Here is a 17,156-nt window from a genome sequence, read left to right as displayed (position 1 = left end):
CGTTTTATAAATAATGCTTACGTCCATTTAGAAAAATTTGCTTACGTGCAAGTAAAAAATTACGTTCAGTACATTTTTATAAATGAGGCCCCAGAACTATAGCAGCACTGTGCTGTTACACCCGTGTCCACTGGATGGCGCTGTTTCCACTGTGGCAGCATTGTAGGTGAACCTGAAACCTGATCCTTGCCAACGCCACACTGCCCCTCTGTGCTGGTACACCGGTGTCCACTGGATGGTGCTGTGCCAACACCATTATGTATCACACCTAACCCTAACACCACACTATGTATCACAAAAAAATAATAACACCACACTATGTATCACAATAATATAATAACACCAAATCAAAGAATGTTTTGATTTTACCCAGTTCTACCATTGACACTGTCAATTCATCTGCTGGTAGGACCACCTGCAGTCAGACCCCTTCTCTTCTATCAGAGAGACCATCTCTTCTCTATCAGCGGCAATTCATTTGAACCTCCACCTAGTTTGTAAGACTTATGAATAGGTGTCGACTTAAGAATAGTATGTATATTAATGTGTAGACTTAAGAATGTGTGTGTGTCTTTGTACCATATTTTATGTACACATTGTTTTTTTACTTACTGGTTGCCCTCGCAAAAGAGGTTCCCAACCTCCAGGGAAGAAAACAAACGATATATAATATAATAAATAATATATAATATAATGAAAAATAAATGAACTAACACACAGAAGCAATGTGCAACATCACCTATGGCTGTACATCAGTCAGACAGCAGAGACTTGATCTCATTCTCTTTATTAGAAAGGAAGACAACACTGTAAAACACATACATGACACATGCATGTGAGACAACACTGTAGAAAAGACATACATGACATGCATGTGAGACAACACTGTAGAAAACATGCGTGTGAGATGGGAGGTCGTAGGCTGTTGACGATGATCACATGACCCCCAGTTTTGTTCACAAGGCCTCTATGAAACAGGAGATGAAAGGAGGTGGGACCACAGGACTTGAATTCCTTCCTTCAAGGAAGAGGGGGGTGTCAGGTGTCAGGGGGGATGTTATCAGAGAGGATCATGGGGGATCCCAGCTGCAGCTCCTGCTGTAGAGACTCCAGGTCAGCCGGAGTCATGCGGTGAACCTCCAGCCAATCAGACAGCAGGGAGGCAGAGAGTGGGCCAGTGTCGTTGTAGCTGATTGGAGGAGAGGAGAGAGATGGTTAGCTCTGAGATGGCTGATTGAATAAGAGGAGAGAGATGGTTAGCTCTGAGCATTAGCACCTAACGCTGAGGTTCCCAAATCCTGACATTATATTGACCGTGACCCCAATAACTCCGGACGATGCCAACATAATAATGAGGTCAAAGTGTAAACATGCTCTCATTGGTTGGATATGAACCCCAACACACTGCAGTAAAGGCTACATCATATCAGAGATGTTAGTTAGATCTTCTCAGGGGACTACACATGGGGTCCCGACCCCAAGTTTGTTGACCTAAAGCATCTTCCAGCTGGCTCTGTGACAGGCTGGAACGTCTTCCCTGTCTCTGAGGTCAGAGAGCTGCAGGTCTCTGATTGGTTAGATAGTCTCACCTGTCTCTGAGGTCAGAGTGCTGCAGGTCGGTCAGCGATTGGCTGAGAAGGTCGTCCAGGTCGAAGCCCACGCCGTACCCCGCGCCGCTGCCCTTAGGGGTCACCGAGAAGATGGGGGGGAGGACGTCCTCCACCTGGGGGGGGTCATATATATGAATATCTCAGTACAGCACCACTGTGCTTCTCTACTGTTGTAACATACAGAACCACAAAGACAAAAAATCTTGGCAGCCAAGCATTGGTATGGTCCCGTCCCAAGACCCCAGTCCCCAAACCTTAGTCCCCACTTGACCCCCACAGACCTCAGTCCCTGACCCCCGTCCCCTGACGCCCGTCCCCCGTGTCCCGTCCCCTGACCCACCTGTGACTTGGACAGCTGCAGGGTGACTGTGTGGATGTCAGGGGTCGCCGAGGGCCCAGGCTGTCCTGTGTCTGTGAAGCCCAGGCTGGGCTGGGAGGAGGCCGCGAGGGCCCTACAGAGAGGGCTCTGGCCCTGGGGCTGGGGGATCTGGGGGGGGTGCCCAGGGCCAGACCTCTCTCTCAGAGAAGAGCAGAGTTTCTCCAGAGGCCCAGGAGGGGTTCCTGGGTTAGGATGGGAGCTGAGGTGGGTCTGTCCCCCTGGTCTCACGTTGCCGTTGGTCTCTCTGGGGGCCAGGGAGGTGATCTTACTCAGGAACGACTCTAGGGAGACCAGCTGGGGCTGAGGGTGGGGGGTAGGCTGAGGCTGGGTGTTGGGGTGGGGGTGAGGCTGGGCTTGGGGCTGTGAGAAGCTAGGCTGGGGGGTTTGTTGGGGTGTTGTGTTGGGGTGTTGATGTTGCTGAGGTGTCCTAGCTCCTCCCTGCTGACCATCCCAGCTCCCCAGACATCCGAAACCACTCTGCCCCTCTCCAAACTGTCCCTGGGCCTTCACTGTGCTGCCCTTGAGCAAGGTCCCCACCCCGACTCCGTCCCCCGCCCCTCCTGGCTTGAACTGGGCCAGGGGGAAGGCCAGGGAGCCCTGGGTGCTGGGTGGCCTGGGCTGGTACAGGCCGGCTCCTCCAGGGGGCGCCATCTGTGTGTGAGGTTGGACGGCGCCCCCCTCCTGGTCCCTTCCTACAGCTGGTGCTGGGGGGGGGTCTGTGGCCTTCAGCCCCAGGTGGGAGGGGTTCACCTTACAGTCCTTAGCCCGTCCCCCCTCCACCTCGCAGGCCTGGGATTTGTCAGCGCAGTTGTCCTTCATCTTTTTCCAGCGTTCCAGTAGGCTCTTGTCGTTGTCACTCAGGAGGACCCCACCCAGGGAGTCCCCGTGCCTCCCCTCCCTCCTCTCCTTCTCTTTATTCTTCCTGTCCCGCTCCCTCGCTCGCTCCTGCCTCCTTCGCCTCTTCTCTTCCCTCTCTCTCTGGCGCTCCTGGGCCGTGACGGGTCTCCTCAGGTCTGAGAGAGAAGAGAGGGATGAAGAGAGGGAGGAAAGCCCTCCTCCTCCTCCTATATCCATGCCCAGCCCTGTAGAAACTCCATCTGGAACACAGACGTCAATAGAACATCGAGGTGAGAAGAACATTCTACAAGAACATTCTAAACCTTCTAGATTTGTCTCAATAAGCTACGGCGGTCCAAACATCTTTATCTTCATTATCTCCAGCATTAACTCTAGCATTGGAACGCTGCCACCCAACTCCAGTGACATGATTCCGTTTGGACTTTCATAGTGTATTGAGATGAACAATGGAATAAACATTAAGTTCTGCTCCTGTACATATCAGAGGAGAGGACTAGAGAACAGACTCACCTCTGGCCTTGTTCCTGAGGGCTGACTTCAGCAGAGCAGCCTTCAGTGCTGCTTTAGTGTCCTCAGAGATGGCCCCGTCTCTCCTGACCCCCTCACCCAGACTAGCTGGAGGCCTGGCTACCTTGGACTGGGACTGGGAGAGGGACTGGGCTTGGGACTGAGGCAGGGACTGGGTTTGGGCCTGGGAGAGAGATTGAGACAAGGACTGGGAGAGGGACTGGGCTTGGGCCTGGGAGAGGGACAGAGAGGGGACCGAGGTGGGGAGGGTTGTCAGGATCTGGGCTGAGGAGGAGGAGGGGAGGGGAGAGGCAGGCTGGGTCATGGTCTGGCTCTGGATTGGCTGGACCAGAGGCTCCACTTCCTCTTTAAGAGGCTCCTCCCTCATAGTCTCGGAGGGGGAGGCGCCCTGGCTGGAGATGGGCGTGGTCAAGTCAATGGTCTCGGGTTGCCCTGGGTCAGAGCTGGCGCTGGGCATGTCTACATCCTGGCAACTGTCAGTCTTGGTCAGGGGGGGGGGCAAGACGTGGCCCCCACGAGGGGGCGGGGTCACCTCCAGGAGAGGCGCGGCCTGTTTGGTGAACGACGGCAGGCGATTAGTGAATGTTACCTGGCTCCCCCCTGCTGATTGGTGGACAATGCTGTTGTTCTGCTGCTGTTGTTGTGTGTCATTCGCCTCCAGCCGCTGCGAGGCCTGGGGTGTGCGGGGCATGGAGGAGGCGAGCGTGCTATTGGTCAGGCTGCCGGAGGAAGCTTGTGCGCTGCATGGGTCCCTCCCCCCTGGCGGTCTAAACTGCAGCCTCTGCCTCTGGGCACGCTTGGTCTGGTGGAAGCCCTGGATCTCCAGCAGAATGGCCTCCTTGATCTGCTCGCGTTCTGCCGGCAGCTTGTCAAACTCAAAGTCGAAGGCTGGGACGCAGACGGGCTCGTCCTCCCGGTCGTGGTACTTGGCGAGGTACGGATGCTCCAGCGCCCGGCCCACATCCACCCTCTCCCGCGGGTCGAACCTCAGCATGGCGCCCAGCAGGTCCAAGGCTGTCGGCTCCGCCTGGGGGTACAGCTTGGCCAGGGGGAAGGGGGCGCGCGACGGGAGGCTCTGGATGTACGACCTCACCCGCTCCGCCCCGATCGCCCCGATCAAGCCCGCCGGGGGTGTGCCCAGCACCGACAGGATCAGCTGCAGCTGGTGGATGTAGTGTCGCCCTGGGAACAGCTGCTTCCTGCCCAGCATCTCTGCGAAGATGCAGCCGACGGACCAGAGGTCGATGCCCAGGCTGTAGTGGTGCAGCGACAGCATCAGCTCTGGGGCGCGGTACCAGCGCGTCGCCACATACTCCGTCATGAAGGGGTGGGGCTCCTCCGGGTGGCAGCTGAGGCCCCGTGCCATGCCGAAGTCTCCAATCTTCAGCTCACAGTTCTCGTTGACCAGGAGGTTGGAGGGCTTGAGGTCGCGGTGGAGGACGTTGGCGCTGTGGACATACTTGAGGCCGCGGAGGAGCTGGTACAGGAAGTAACGCGTGTGCTCTGGGGTCAGAGGTTGACGGGAGTGGATTATCTGGTGGAGGTCGCTTTCCATCAGGTCCAGTACCACGTAACTGGAGGAGGAGAGAGAGGAGGAGGAGGGGCAAGGGGAGGAGGAAGAGGAGAAGGGGCAGTGAGAGAAGGAGGAGGAAGAAGAGGAGAGAGTCTATTAATTTTTTTAATTTATTTTTTTAAACATCTCAAGTTAAAAAGCGAAACAAAACAGAGAATAACTATACTAACATCAGTACCTGGACTGGTGTGTGTGTGTGTGTGTGTTAGGTCATGTATCTCTACTCACACAGACTTGAAGGCAGAGTGCGGCAAGTCGGGCTGCAGGATGTCTTTGATGGCGATGATGTTGTCGTGTTTGAAGTGTTTGAGTATCTTCAGCTCCCGCAGTGTCCGCTTGGCGTTTGTCAGCTCCTCAAAGACGTTGGGGATCTTCTTAATGGCCACCTGCTGACCTGGAGGGGAGAAGGGTCAGGGAGGCTAGGGCAGGTAGAACACCCGGGGAGGCTGGGGGAGGTAGAACACCAGGGGAGGCTGGGGGAGGTAGAACACCCGGGGAGGCTGGGGGAGGTAGAACACCAGGGGAGGCTGGGGGAGGTAGAACACCAGGGGAGGCTGGGGAAGGTAGAACACCAGGGGAGGCTGGGGGAGGTAGAACACCAGGGGAGGCTGGGGGAGGTAGAATACCAGGGGAAGTTGGTGAGGGTAGAACACCAGGGGAAGTTGGGGGAGGTAGGAGGAGGAGTTGGTGGAGGTAGAACACCAGGGGAGGATGGGGGAGGTAGAACACCAGGGGAAGTTGGTGGAGGTAGAACATCAGGGGAGGCTGGGGGAGGTAGAACACCAGGGGAGGCTGGGGGAGGTAGAACACCAGGGGAGGCTGGGGGAGGTAGAACACCAGGGGAGGCTGGGGGAGGTAGAACACCAGGGGAGGCTGGGGGAGGTAGAACACCAGGGAAGGCTGGGGGGGATAGAACACCAGGGGAGGCTGGGGGAGGTAGAATACCAGGGGAGCCAGAACACCAGGGGAGGCTGGGGAAGGTAGAACACCAGGGGAAGTTGGTGGAGGTAGAACACCAGGGGAGGCTGGGGGAGGTAGAACACCAGGGGAGGCTGGGGAAGGTAGAACACCAGGGAAGGCTGGGGGAGGTAGAACACCAGGGAAGGCTGGGGGAGGTAGAATACCAGGGAAGGCTGGGGGAGGTAGTATACCAGGGGAGCCAGAACACCAGAGGCTGGGGGAGGTAGAACACCTGGGGAGGTAGAACACCAGGGGAGGCTGGGGGAGGTAGAACACCAGGGGAGACAGCCTAACTACACTCACACACTCTAACTACACACAGTGAGAGAGAGAGAGAGAGAGAGAGAGAGAGAGAGAGAGAGAGAGAGAGAGAGAGAGAGAGAGAGAGAGAGAGAGAGAGAGAGAGAGAGAGAGAGAGAGAGAGAGAGAGAGAGAGAGAGAGCAAGATTGCCCTCATTCATCAGCTCATTCATTCAGCTGAAGAGAGTCTCACCATTGTCCCGCCTCCTGGCAGAGGAGACCACGCCATAGGCTCCCGTGCCGATGGTCTCTATGACCTCATACTCATCCCCGACCTCAAAGTTGACGTCCAGAGAGTGTTTCCTCAGCAGCTCCAGGTTACGGGCCACAGTACTGCTGGCGTCACCATGGTGACGATGACTCTTGTTGTTGTTGTTGTTGTGGTGTTGTTGTTGTTGTTGTTCTCTGCCATTGATGCCGTCCTCGACCGTCACCGTCGCCATGGAACCCTGCGTTGCCATAGAGATTGGTTTAGCATCAGCCCCCGCCTCGCCTCCTCCTCCTCCCTCATTGGTTGACATGGTCCTGTAAGAGAGAGAGAGAGACAGAGAGAGACAGAGAGAGAGGTTATATATGGGAAGCAGGTGGGTTGTCCTGTTTGATGTTGGTATCACAGTAAGACCCAGCCTCCCCTGGACTAACCCTAGACCCAGCCAGTGGTCACGTGATAAGCACTTTGTGCTGCAACGTTTGCAGGAAAAGTGCTATACAAATAAAAGTTATTATTATTATTATTAACCAGCACAGTAGTGGAGCACAGATTTACAGCTGTAAAAATAAAGACGCCTTTGATTTTTTTTTATTCTAACCAGATTCTTGAAATGTTGTCGCCTATAAACTGGGATAAGCATACACTGACATGAGGAGGCTCCATACATGAATTAGTGCATCAAACAACCAGTTCTGAGACGATAACAAACAGTAGACCCGACATCCAAGAATCCCTTTCTAATCCAGAACAGTCCAGCGGCTTGTTGTCCTCGCACGGGTGTGTCGAGGTGACACCTGAGTCATTACTACACCAGAAGGTAGACTACAAAAGCGCACACAATGTCTGCCTCCGCGAAAGTAAAGCCGAATAATGTGTCACAGAAACTCGTCGGGGTACCAGACAGATTGGCATATTTAATAAAAGCTATTAAAATATTTACCTGATAAGCAGCTATAGGTGATGGTAGCGGTGTTGTAGTGGCATGGTAACTCTGGTCTCTAAATCTCTACTTCCTCGTCCTCTTCCGTGTTTATGGTTTAGAGTGACGGTCGTTCAACCAACGGGCTTGTCTCGTCCGTAGAGAGAAGCCAATAGAAGACGAGAGTTCCGCGGGGAGGCGGGGTTTCTACGTTTCTGTGTCTTTCACGGGATCGTTGTTTGGGCGGTGCCGACCTGGGCGTGTGTGAGCAGAGGAAAAGCATCGCCCCTGTAAACCGCTGGCTCAGCTGTCCTGTCGAGGCTGGGTTATTGATGTGCATCTAGACTAACAGACTAACAGTCTAGACGAGGGCTAGGGGTTGACTGTGACGGCACGGTAAATGGACTATTAGATGATCACACAGTCCTTGCTTTTGAACACGTCCTCAAACGTAAGTTTGTTTACAAGCCATGTTGTTTGTTATATTGAGTGGGCTCTTTAACACAAAACAACTGAAAACAAAAAGAACCAAGAAGCTTTTTGGTCATAGCGACTTGGGAATTGGCGACATGCAGACCTTTTCGCCAGACCATATCACAAATATCAAAGACAGTTGTAGAAAATGGGGAACAAAGTAGTGAAAATACCACCGCTCATCCGTTATCAGACTAAAGCCCTGTACACACATAAAATGGTGCTTTTCCACTACAGTGCCCGGCTCGGCTCGGGTCAGCTCGCTTCGGCACGCTTCGGCACGCTTTTGAACAGTTCTGGGTATTGGCGCTTTTCCACTATACACAAGAGACCAGGAACGAGTAGGAGGAGTAGGAGATAGTAGGCGGAGTTACGGCCAAGCTCCACCTGCTGCGTTGCGTCAACTCGCCATGGCGTTGCGTCAACTTCCCGTTGTCCAAGCTCCACCTGCTGCGTTGCGTCAACGTCAACGTTCTACTCTAGCTCCACTGGCATTTTTTGTATACGGCCCCACGTGGGGCAAATATACAATTGGTCTCACTGTGACGTCTGCGTCCACCGTCAAAAATCAAACTTTTTTGAATGTCTACTTTGGACGCAGCCATCGGACGCAACGCTGACGCAACGCTGACGCAACGCAGCAGGTGGAGCACCTTTCATTGATTACAATGCATTTGATCCCAATTTCGGACGCAACGCACATTAGACGCAACGCTGACGCAACGCTCGATGGCCATGGTGGAGCTTGGCCGTTACGCATCATAACAGCGCGCCATGGTGGTGACGTATATTTTCACGAGACACAACACAGTCACAACAATAGCAACATGGAGGAACTTGAAGCTATCGTATACTTTTTCCTCGGCATGTGGTATATTATTAACCGTGATTTAGAACCGTGATAGGTAGAACACCAGGGGAGGCTAGGGGAGGTAGAACACCAGGGGAGACAGCCTAACTACACTCACACTCGGAGGCACTCTTTGCGGGTTAATAACTATGATTTACCGTGGGTTAGGATAACAATTCAAACGTATCCGGATAGGGGAGAGGACAGGGAATTTAAAACCATTTGAATGGTGTCAATACTACTGTACACTCCTATCACGGTCGACACAGCGCGGAGCAAATTCCTGGGTAGAACTATTCTCTCCCCCCGCTGTCAATGGGAGTTTCAACCAGCAGGCGCGGTGCTGCAGGCAACAGCGGGTGAACTCCCGGTTCATTGAGTTTACGGTTAAAAGCATATCTTCTCGGGGTGTCAGCGCGGTGGTTAAGGGCTCAAAATGACCGTATACCGATGGTGAAGTTAGCAAAGGAGTATTGTGTTTCTACCACCTTCATAGCCGGTGTTATTCACGGGCAAAGACGGTGCCCGGAGGCACCCTTTGCGGGTTAATAACTGTGGTTTACCGTGGGTTAGGATAACAATTCAAACGTGTCCGGATAGGGGAGAGGACAGGGAATCCAAAACCATTTGAATGGTGTCGATACGACACTCTTATCACGGTCGACACAGCGCGGAGCGAATTCCCTGGTAAAACTTTTCTCTCCCCCCGCTGTCAATCGGAGTCGTCAACCAGGAAGCGGTGCTGAGAGAGCCAGACACGAATCTACCGGCATTTGACTGCCGCTGGACTGAGGAACACCATAGGCACAGCACATCGCCATAATAGCGATTTTTGTGTTATGCTTGTTGTAAATAAAAGTTCTATGATGCATTGAAATGACATTAAACTAAGATAATACGATGGTCAGCATAATTTTTCGAATCTTTATTAATAAGCTATTACAGAAACAGTAGTGACATTTTCCTAGAGCGAATGTGGTATTTAAAGATGGCGGTTAGTGAAGAAATCTATGAACATGGGATGACGATTTCCATTGACCAATCAACGGTGTGCAGCGTCACACGTCACACGCAGCCTGGCAAAAAAGTACCCGTGCCATTTCTGGTACCCATCCCGAACAAGAACTATTTTAGTTCTTGTTCGGCACGGGTACCAGAAATGGCACGGGTACTTTTGGCAGTGGAAAAAGGATAATAAACCAGGCTGACCCGGGTCGACCCGGGCTGGCCCTGTAGTGGAAAAGCACCAAAAGATAATCTGGCCGATTTTGGCCCGATTACCCCCCTTCCGACCAAGGACAGCAAACTCCCGATTATCGGATGGCTCTAAATATTATCCTACAAGATTATCCTGTGGTGTGAGGTGTGTTATTAAGAGTCCATTTCTCCCGACAATCTGCTGGGAAAATTCATTTCGCAGAACAGATCGAAAGCAATTTGATTCCCTGGTCAGATGCTCATGACAGAATAGAACTAATAATTGAAAATGTAGCTGCGATCACGAATAATAATAATCAGACTACATGCACAATCACTTCCGCGTTCTACTAATACGGCTTGTTAGCTTCCGGTCCAGCGCTGTTCCCCACCAGCTGTTCACAGGAGCTCCGCAAAGTGTTACGGACGTTCACAAGATTTGCAACAATTTGGACAGAGGTTCCAAATTATATGCGACATCGTATATTCACAACTACGACGGTAAGAAAAGAACTATAGACTGTCTGACTTACTGGCTAGCATAAGCATACCTATCTGTCTAAAGTTGGGTAACACTATGTGACTTAACTAGACTAGTGTAGTCTTGTTGTTAGCAAAGTAGCTTCCTAATTCATAGTTTGCACGTGTCGTCACGGCATAATGGAAACGCCCACCTGGCGGGCAAAACACATCTTTCTTCCGCTGCCTGCCAGCTATTTTGTCAGGTTTTTACCAAGTAGGCCTAATTAGTTGTTTGACAAAATGATGGATAGTTGCTGTGCAATCGGGTGCACTAACCGACGAGGAGATGACCCTGGGTTGTGCTTCTACAGAATTCCGTCAGAAAAAGAAAACCCAGAGAGGAGAAGATTGTGGATTTGTACTATTAGACGTGTCTCAGTCCCTGTGGAGGGCAAACCATCAAAGTACACAAGTCTCTGCAGCGAACATTTCAAAGATAAGCTCAAGTAAACACTGATTATTTTAATTATTTACGTAGCCACTTTACTCTATTATACTGACTCAATTACCACTATTGCACTATTGTCATTGTTCATATTGTATTCCACCCCTGTACATTGTACCACACATTTCAAATCTTGTTTTATCTAGTATTTTTTGTATATATAGTTATTTTTAATCTTGTCGTATCATATTGTTATGTATTGTTTTTGTCTGCTATGTTTGTACATATATTGGATTGACAATAAAGCTGACTTTGACTTGAATTATTCTATTTTTAGTCATTATCTTTGCATAATCGTTCTGACATGGTTTGTTTTTGTGCACGCTACCAGCTTGGAGTTGGTTGTGTAGGTCCTTTAGCTACCTAGCTAGCTAACATTAGCATTATTGACCCATCCAGATCGAAAAAACAGATAACTGTCTGTACTTTTGTACGCTTTCATCCTGGCGGCAGTGTGAGGGGAAGGATTCTCCACAAGATATATGTAGACATCACCGAACTGGAGCTCTGGCAGCAAGCTTATTGAGCATAAGCCGCTTAATACCGGCTTATGGTGTGCATGTAAACGCTGTCATTGTTTCTAAAAGAACCCAGAAATATGGAAATAATGAAACAAACTACTTTTAACCACAGACTGACTCCTGTCTGTCCATTTCATAGTATGCTGCAATTAGGCCTACTGTTCACGAGTTGGGTCACATAACAATAATAATCATACTACTACTAATAATAATAATAACAACAATCATAATCATAATAATGCTTTTATTTTGAAAAGCCTTTTTTTATATTTTATGAATCAAAAATTCATAATTTACATTATTTACAGTACCTTTTTACACATTACAACACATAAGTAGGCATCAGCCCCTATCAACAAAAAAACTATAAAAGAAAAAAACAGTCAGGGCAGGCAGCTGGCATAAGCAGTCCATGCGTTTGCTTAGGACCACAACCACTAGAGGGGGCCACACTTTTGCCTTCGATTTACCACAATCTACCACCCTGCTACCCCTGTAGCCCTTCCTTCCTTCCATGTAAATGGACTGACTTATCCAAAGCGCTCTCATTCACTCACACATTCACACACCAATGGCGACAAGCTACCATCCACGCCAGCCCGCTCATTGGGAGCAATTTGGGGTTCAGTGCCTTGCCAAGGACACCTCGACACGTGGCCAGCCGGGGTTTGAACCGCCGATCTGCCGACCTTGCGATCCTTTAAGACGCAGGCTCTACCTCCTGCGCCAGAGCACTGCTAGGCACAGCTATCACAATCTAGGGAATCTAGGCCACCGAATAATGTCAATAGAAAAGCCTTGGCCTGCCTACTCTTCCACCTACATGTCAATACACTCTTTGTACCTCACGGGTAACCCCCGCCCCCCCTCCTCCTCCTGCTTTGGAAGGTCTCGGGAACCAATAGGATGCGCGCTACAGCCTGGTCCTTCTGGCTGACGTCACTGTTCCCCAGCTGGAACATCTGTCCAATTGAATACAGCCGTGCCCGCTACCCAATCCAGATCCTGGAGTAGATCTTGGATAAATAAACGAAACGCGGTTTTGTACGTTGCGCGTTTTGGTGAGTTTCCGAAAGGGAATTTAAACGTGAAAGAAGAATATCAGGGAGAAAGGAGGGGGCGATGCTGATGTGTGGCTGTCTGGTGAATTAATGCCATTTGCCTGTCTTCTGCTTTTTCAGGGAGGAGACGAGACCGAAACAAAGGGATCTGTTTCACTGTAAAGACTTTGTACATCTACACAATGCCATCTGTGGTCGGACGAGTTCCTAAATGGGAGAGAGGAACACGGATTATTTTCTGTGTTTTGGGTCTGCTGTTGTCGGTGTACGCGCTGCACGTGGAGCTGTCGCGGGAGAGAGACCCGGGATACCGGGCGATGTGTGACCTGGGAGACTCCGTCAGCTGCTCCAAAGTCTTCACCTCCAGGTAACAAACACTCCTTCATATCCCGTCCCCGTCCCTCTGATGTTTGCAATTTGTTATCGTGCCGACGCGTCTAGTCATTTTACTAACATCTGTCATGATTATCTGTTATGATTTTAGACGTTGATCTTTTAACATATTTTCCACACACATGATACAGACAGGCTAGTGTACTTTAGGTATTTTAAGGTTTCATTCCCCTCCCCCTCCACCCTCCCCCTCCACCCCTTCCCGATGCCACGTGTAAACAAACAGACCTCTGCAGGACCATTACAGCCAGCGCTGGGATGCATTCTAAAGTGCCTTTCTCCTTCATACTTCACACTTGAATGAGCTTGAATGTGCAATAACACTATGTGCAATATGACAACCCTCGGGTACATAAGGTTCAGAGATAGGAAATGTTAGGATATGTATAGCATAGCATAGAGTACAGCACAGTGTTTTATTTGTATAGTATAGTGGATAGTGTACATAGCCTTTATTTATGTAAACCAGCTCTTTTCCCTTCTTGTTTTTAGTTTTTTTTCCTAGCACCAGGGGAGCCCCCCCTCCTAAATTTCGTTGTTTGGTACCTGTACTATAGCAATGACAATAAAGACCATTAATTAATTCATTCATTCATACTGTCTATATTTGCATTAAAAGCCAGATATGTTACATCTATATAACTATGTTACATCTTTATAACTATGTTATAACTATGTTACATATACTGTATATATAACTATGTTATAACTATGTTACATCTACCTGAGTTAGACACAGCAGTGGTTTCTCTGCGTTCTCCTCTGTGGTTATCATGCACTATGGAATCACCTGGTCTATTGTACCACCTTAGATAGATAGATAGATAGATAGATAGCAGTGGAGGCTGGTGACTTCCAGAATTGAGGAGGCCAATTTTTTTTCCGCTTGCTCGCTTCACTCGCGATGGAATGTTCCCTGTTCTTCTTATCGGTCTTTGTTAAAAATTATTAATTTGTGTTTGGCGGTACTGAAGGGATTGGGACACTCTCAGGATGGTGGATGAAGCAGCTTTTATTGCCTGCACAATGGGTCATCAAATAAACAAAACAATTGGCATGAATCTCTGGTCCGCCTGCAGCAGCTATTGTCCCTTCTGCTCAGGCTCACAACATTCACCACAACATACTACATACAATCAATGACATGTCAAAAGCACTCAAACACTATGTCAATCAGACACACAACATACAATTCAGAACAATACTTCATCCATTTCCATCCGATTTTTTTCCTCAAGATCAACCGATACCGATACCGATTTTTTTTAAATACATAACTGTAGGCCTACTGACTGGATAGCCTACATATTTTTTGCTTTTTAGACAAAAGTTTTGATCCATTAGGCACCAAGCAAACGCAGACCCATTTTTATGGCATAGGCCAGACTATCACCCAGTTAGGGCCTGAAGCCCAAGTCACATGTTGTGTGTCTGATAAAAAATATAATTATTGCTTTTTTAAATCTCTCTCTCTTCTCTCAAATTATTGGGGAGGCCAGGCCTCCTCCACCTCTATGGAGGAACCTCCACTGATAGATAGATAGATAGATAGTGGAGCGCCAGGAGGTAGAGCTGGCGTCTAATGATCGCAAATCAGCGGTTCTGTGGTTCGATCCCTTGCTGGCCACGTGTCAAGGTGTCCTTGGGCAAGACACTGAACCCCAACTTGCTCCCAATGAGCGGGCCGGCACCTTGCATGGTAGCTTGCCACCACTGGGGTGGGAATGTGTGTGTGAATGGGTGAATGAGGTGGAATAAGGAGCTATAAGTGCAGTCCATTAGGTATGTTATTGATCCCCAAGGGCTCAGACCATACAACAAAATACAACATGTACAACAAAATGACAATTGAATGATAGGCTTAAATAAAATAGGACAAGAATACAAAATAAAGATAGACCACTAGACATTTCGCACTTTATTTGCAGTAAGTAATATTAACATCCTCCAGCCTGAGTACAGTGTTATTGCACCAGGCAGAAAATATCATATACTATTGTTATAGTTATTGTTTTTATTCCTTACAGCTAATTCCTAACAGCTAATTGTTGTTGTTTGATTGTTGCGTTGTTTAGGAGTTGCTCACCCTAAAGCATTTAATTACATGGTATTGTGTAAATGACCATTACAATTTGATTTGATTTGAACTCTCTCTACCTCTTCCCCCCCTCTCTCTACCTCTTCCCCCCCTCTCTCTCTCCACCTCTCCCTCTCTCTCTCTCCCTCCCTCTCTCTCCTCCCCCCCCCCCATCCCTCCCATGGACAGATGGGGTCGTGGTTTTGGTCTGGTCCAGTTCTTCGCGGCCAAAGACAGTGTTCTGAATCAGCCCAACAGCGTCCTGGGGATCCTGTTCTACACGCTGCAGCTGGCACTGGGTCGGTCCAGTTATATAGTCCTGTTCTAGAGTTAGTCCAGTTCCATAGTCCTGTTCTAGAGTTAGTCCAGTTACATAGTCCTGTTCTAGAGTTAGTCCAGTTACATAGTCCTGTTCTGTTAGTTAGTCCAGTTACATAGTCCTGTTCTGTTAGTTAGTCCAGTTACATAGTCCTGTTCTGTTAGTTAGTCCAGTTACATAGTCCTGTTCTGTTAGTTAGTCCAGTTATAGAGTTAATCCACTTATACAGTGAAGTTATTTAGTCAGTTCTATAGTCAGTCCAGTTCTGTAGTCATGTTGCTGGTCAGTCCAGTTCTGTAGTCATGTTGCTGGTCAGTCCAGTTCCAGCCGGCCTACACCACTAATGACCATGTGTGATGGTCTACATGGTGTTCCTGACAGACACATTCCTGATGCACAGCTGCAACCTGACAGCCCTAAACATAGGGCTAACGTGTACATTCCCATGTTGTCTAACGTGTACATTCCCATGTTGTCTAACGTGTACATTCCCATGTTGTCTAACGTGTGTACATTCCCATGTTGTCTTTACTGTACATTCCCATGTTGTCTTACGTGTACATTCCCATGTTGTCTAACGTGTACATTCCCATGTTGGTGATTGGTAGGGATGCTCCGATCTGGATTTTTGGGGCCGATACCGATCACCGATTTTTTTCCTCAAGATCAACCGATACCGATACCGATTTTTAAAAAATACATAACTGTAGGCCTACTGACTGGATAGCCTACATATTTTTTGCTTTTTAGACAAACGTTTTGATCCATTAGGCACCAAGCAAACGCAGACCCATTTTTATGGCATAGTAAAAGTCTGGCCTATCACCCAGTTAGGGCCTGAAGCCCAAGTCAGTGATATGGCTGTATAAAAGACATCATAAATGTGGCCTTCATGGTTTACATACTGTTACGTCCTCCTATGTTTTCTGTTCAGTTATCTGTCTTCCCCAGAAAAAAAGAAAGAAAAAAAGCTCGGTTTTTGCGATCGGCCATTTTTGCCGATCACCGATCGAGTCATTTGGAGTGAAATCGGCCGATTTAAATCGGTGGCCGATAAATCGGAGCATTCCTAGTGATTGGATAGATTCAGTTCCAGACCCATATTCATGTGTGGTAATATCACTGATCACCCACCCCTCTGTGTTGTAACCCCACCCCTCTGTGTGTTCCACCTGCAGGTCAGTCAGTGAACAGCAGGGCGGCGCTGCTGCTGGTGCTGGCCTCATGGCTGTCGGTGGCTGGGTCCCTCTACCTGGCCTTCATCCTGGCCTTCGTCCTCGAGGACTTCTGCCTCGTCTGTGTCTCCACCTACATTGTCAACTTTGTGCTGCTCTTCACCAACCTGAAGAGACAGACAGGACTTGAGGGGAAGGGGGGCGGGGCCAAGGAGAAGACTGGGTGAAGGGGGGCGGGGCCAAGGAGAAGACTGGGTGAAGGGGGGCGGGGCCAAGGAGAAGACTGGGTGAAGGGGGGCGGGGCCAAGGAGAAGACTGGGTGAAGGGGGGCGGGGCCAAGGAGAAGACTGGGTGAAGGGGGGCGGGGCCAAGGAGAAGACTGGGTGAAGGGGGGCGGGGCCAAGGAGAAGACTGGGTGAAGGGGGGCGGGGCCAAGGAGAAGACTGGGTGAAGGGGGGCGGGGCAGGGCCAAGGAGAAGACTGGGTGAGGGGGGGGCGGGGCCAAGGAGAAGACTGGGTGAAGGGGGGGCGGGGCCAAGGAGAAGACTGGGTGAAGGGGGGCGGGGCCAAGGAGAAGACTGGGTGAGGGGGGGGCGGGGCCAAGGAGAAGACTGGGTGAGGGGGGGCGGGGCCAAGGAGAAGACTGGGGGAGGGGAGGGGGGAGCTACGTGGCAAGATATTTGAGACTTTAACAAACATTTTTTTATTGACACACTTCTAAGATCCTTCGCATCAGGTTGAACTGGTCCCTGTCATGACCATATGGCACCACTAGGCGGCGCTA

At 49.8% G+C, this 17,156-nt stretch overlaps 2 protein-coding genes across 3 annotated transcripts; one reads left to right on the top strand and one right to left on the bottom strand.

Annotated features, from left to right (window-relative positions):
* Positions 1-1,038: 1,038 nt before the first annotated feature.
* On the bottom strand, positions 1,039-6,455 carry mapk7 (mitogen-activated protein kinase 7; the record flags this gene model as incomplete). Its single annotated transcript, XM_080542441.1, has 6 exons — positions 6,402-6,455; positions 5,177-5,342; positions 3,358-4,949; positions 1,951-3,086; positions 1,590-1,723; positions 1,039-1,189 (listed from the first exon to the last, which is right to left on the bottom strand). The coding sequence occupies exons 3-6, from the start codon at positions 4,928-4,930 to the stop codon at positions 1,039-1,041; spliced, it is 2,994 nt and encodes a 997-aa protein (XP_080398567.1). The 5' UTR covers positions 4,931-4,949; positions 5,177-5,342; positions 6,402-6,455.
* Positions 6,456-12,317: 5,862 nt separating this feature from the next.
* vkorc1 (vitamin K epoxide reductase complex, subunit 1) lies at positions 12,318-16,599 on the top strand (the record flags this gene model as incomplete). Of its 2 annotated transcripts, XM_080542205.1 has the most annotated exons (4): positions 12,318-12,408; positions 12,529-12,775; positions 15,068-15,177; positions 16,376-16,599. In XM_080542205.1, the coding sequence occupies exons 2-4, from the start codon at positions 12,591-12,593 to the stop codon at positions 16,597-16,599; spliced, it is 519 nt and encodes a 172-aa protein (XP_080398331.1). In that variant the 5' UTR covers positions 12,318-12,408; positions 12,529-12,590. The 2 variants fall into 2 exon arrangements, with proteins under 2 accessions (XP_080398331.1, XP_080398330.1); XM_080542204.1 differs by lacking the exon at positions 12,318-12,408 and having other exon boundaries at positions 12,415-12,775.
* Positions 16,600-17,156: the final 557 nt, after the last annotated feature.

Source organism: Nansenia antarctica, assembly GCF_963989245.1.
Source record: "Nansenia antarctica genome assembly, chromosome: 11".
Lineage (NCBI taxonomy): Eukaryota > Metazoa > Chordata > Actinopteri > Argentiniformes > Microstomatidae > Nansenia > Nansenia antarctica.
This window is presented reverse-complemented; position numbering and strand designations above follow the sequence as displayed.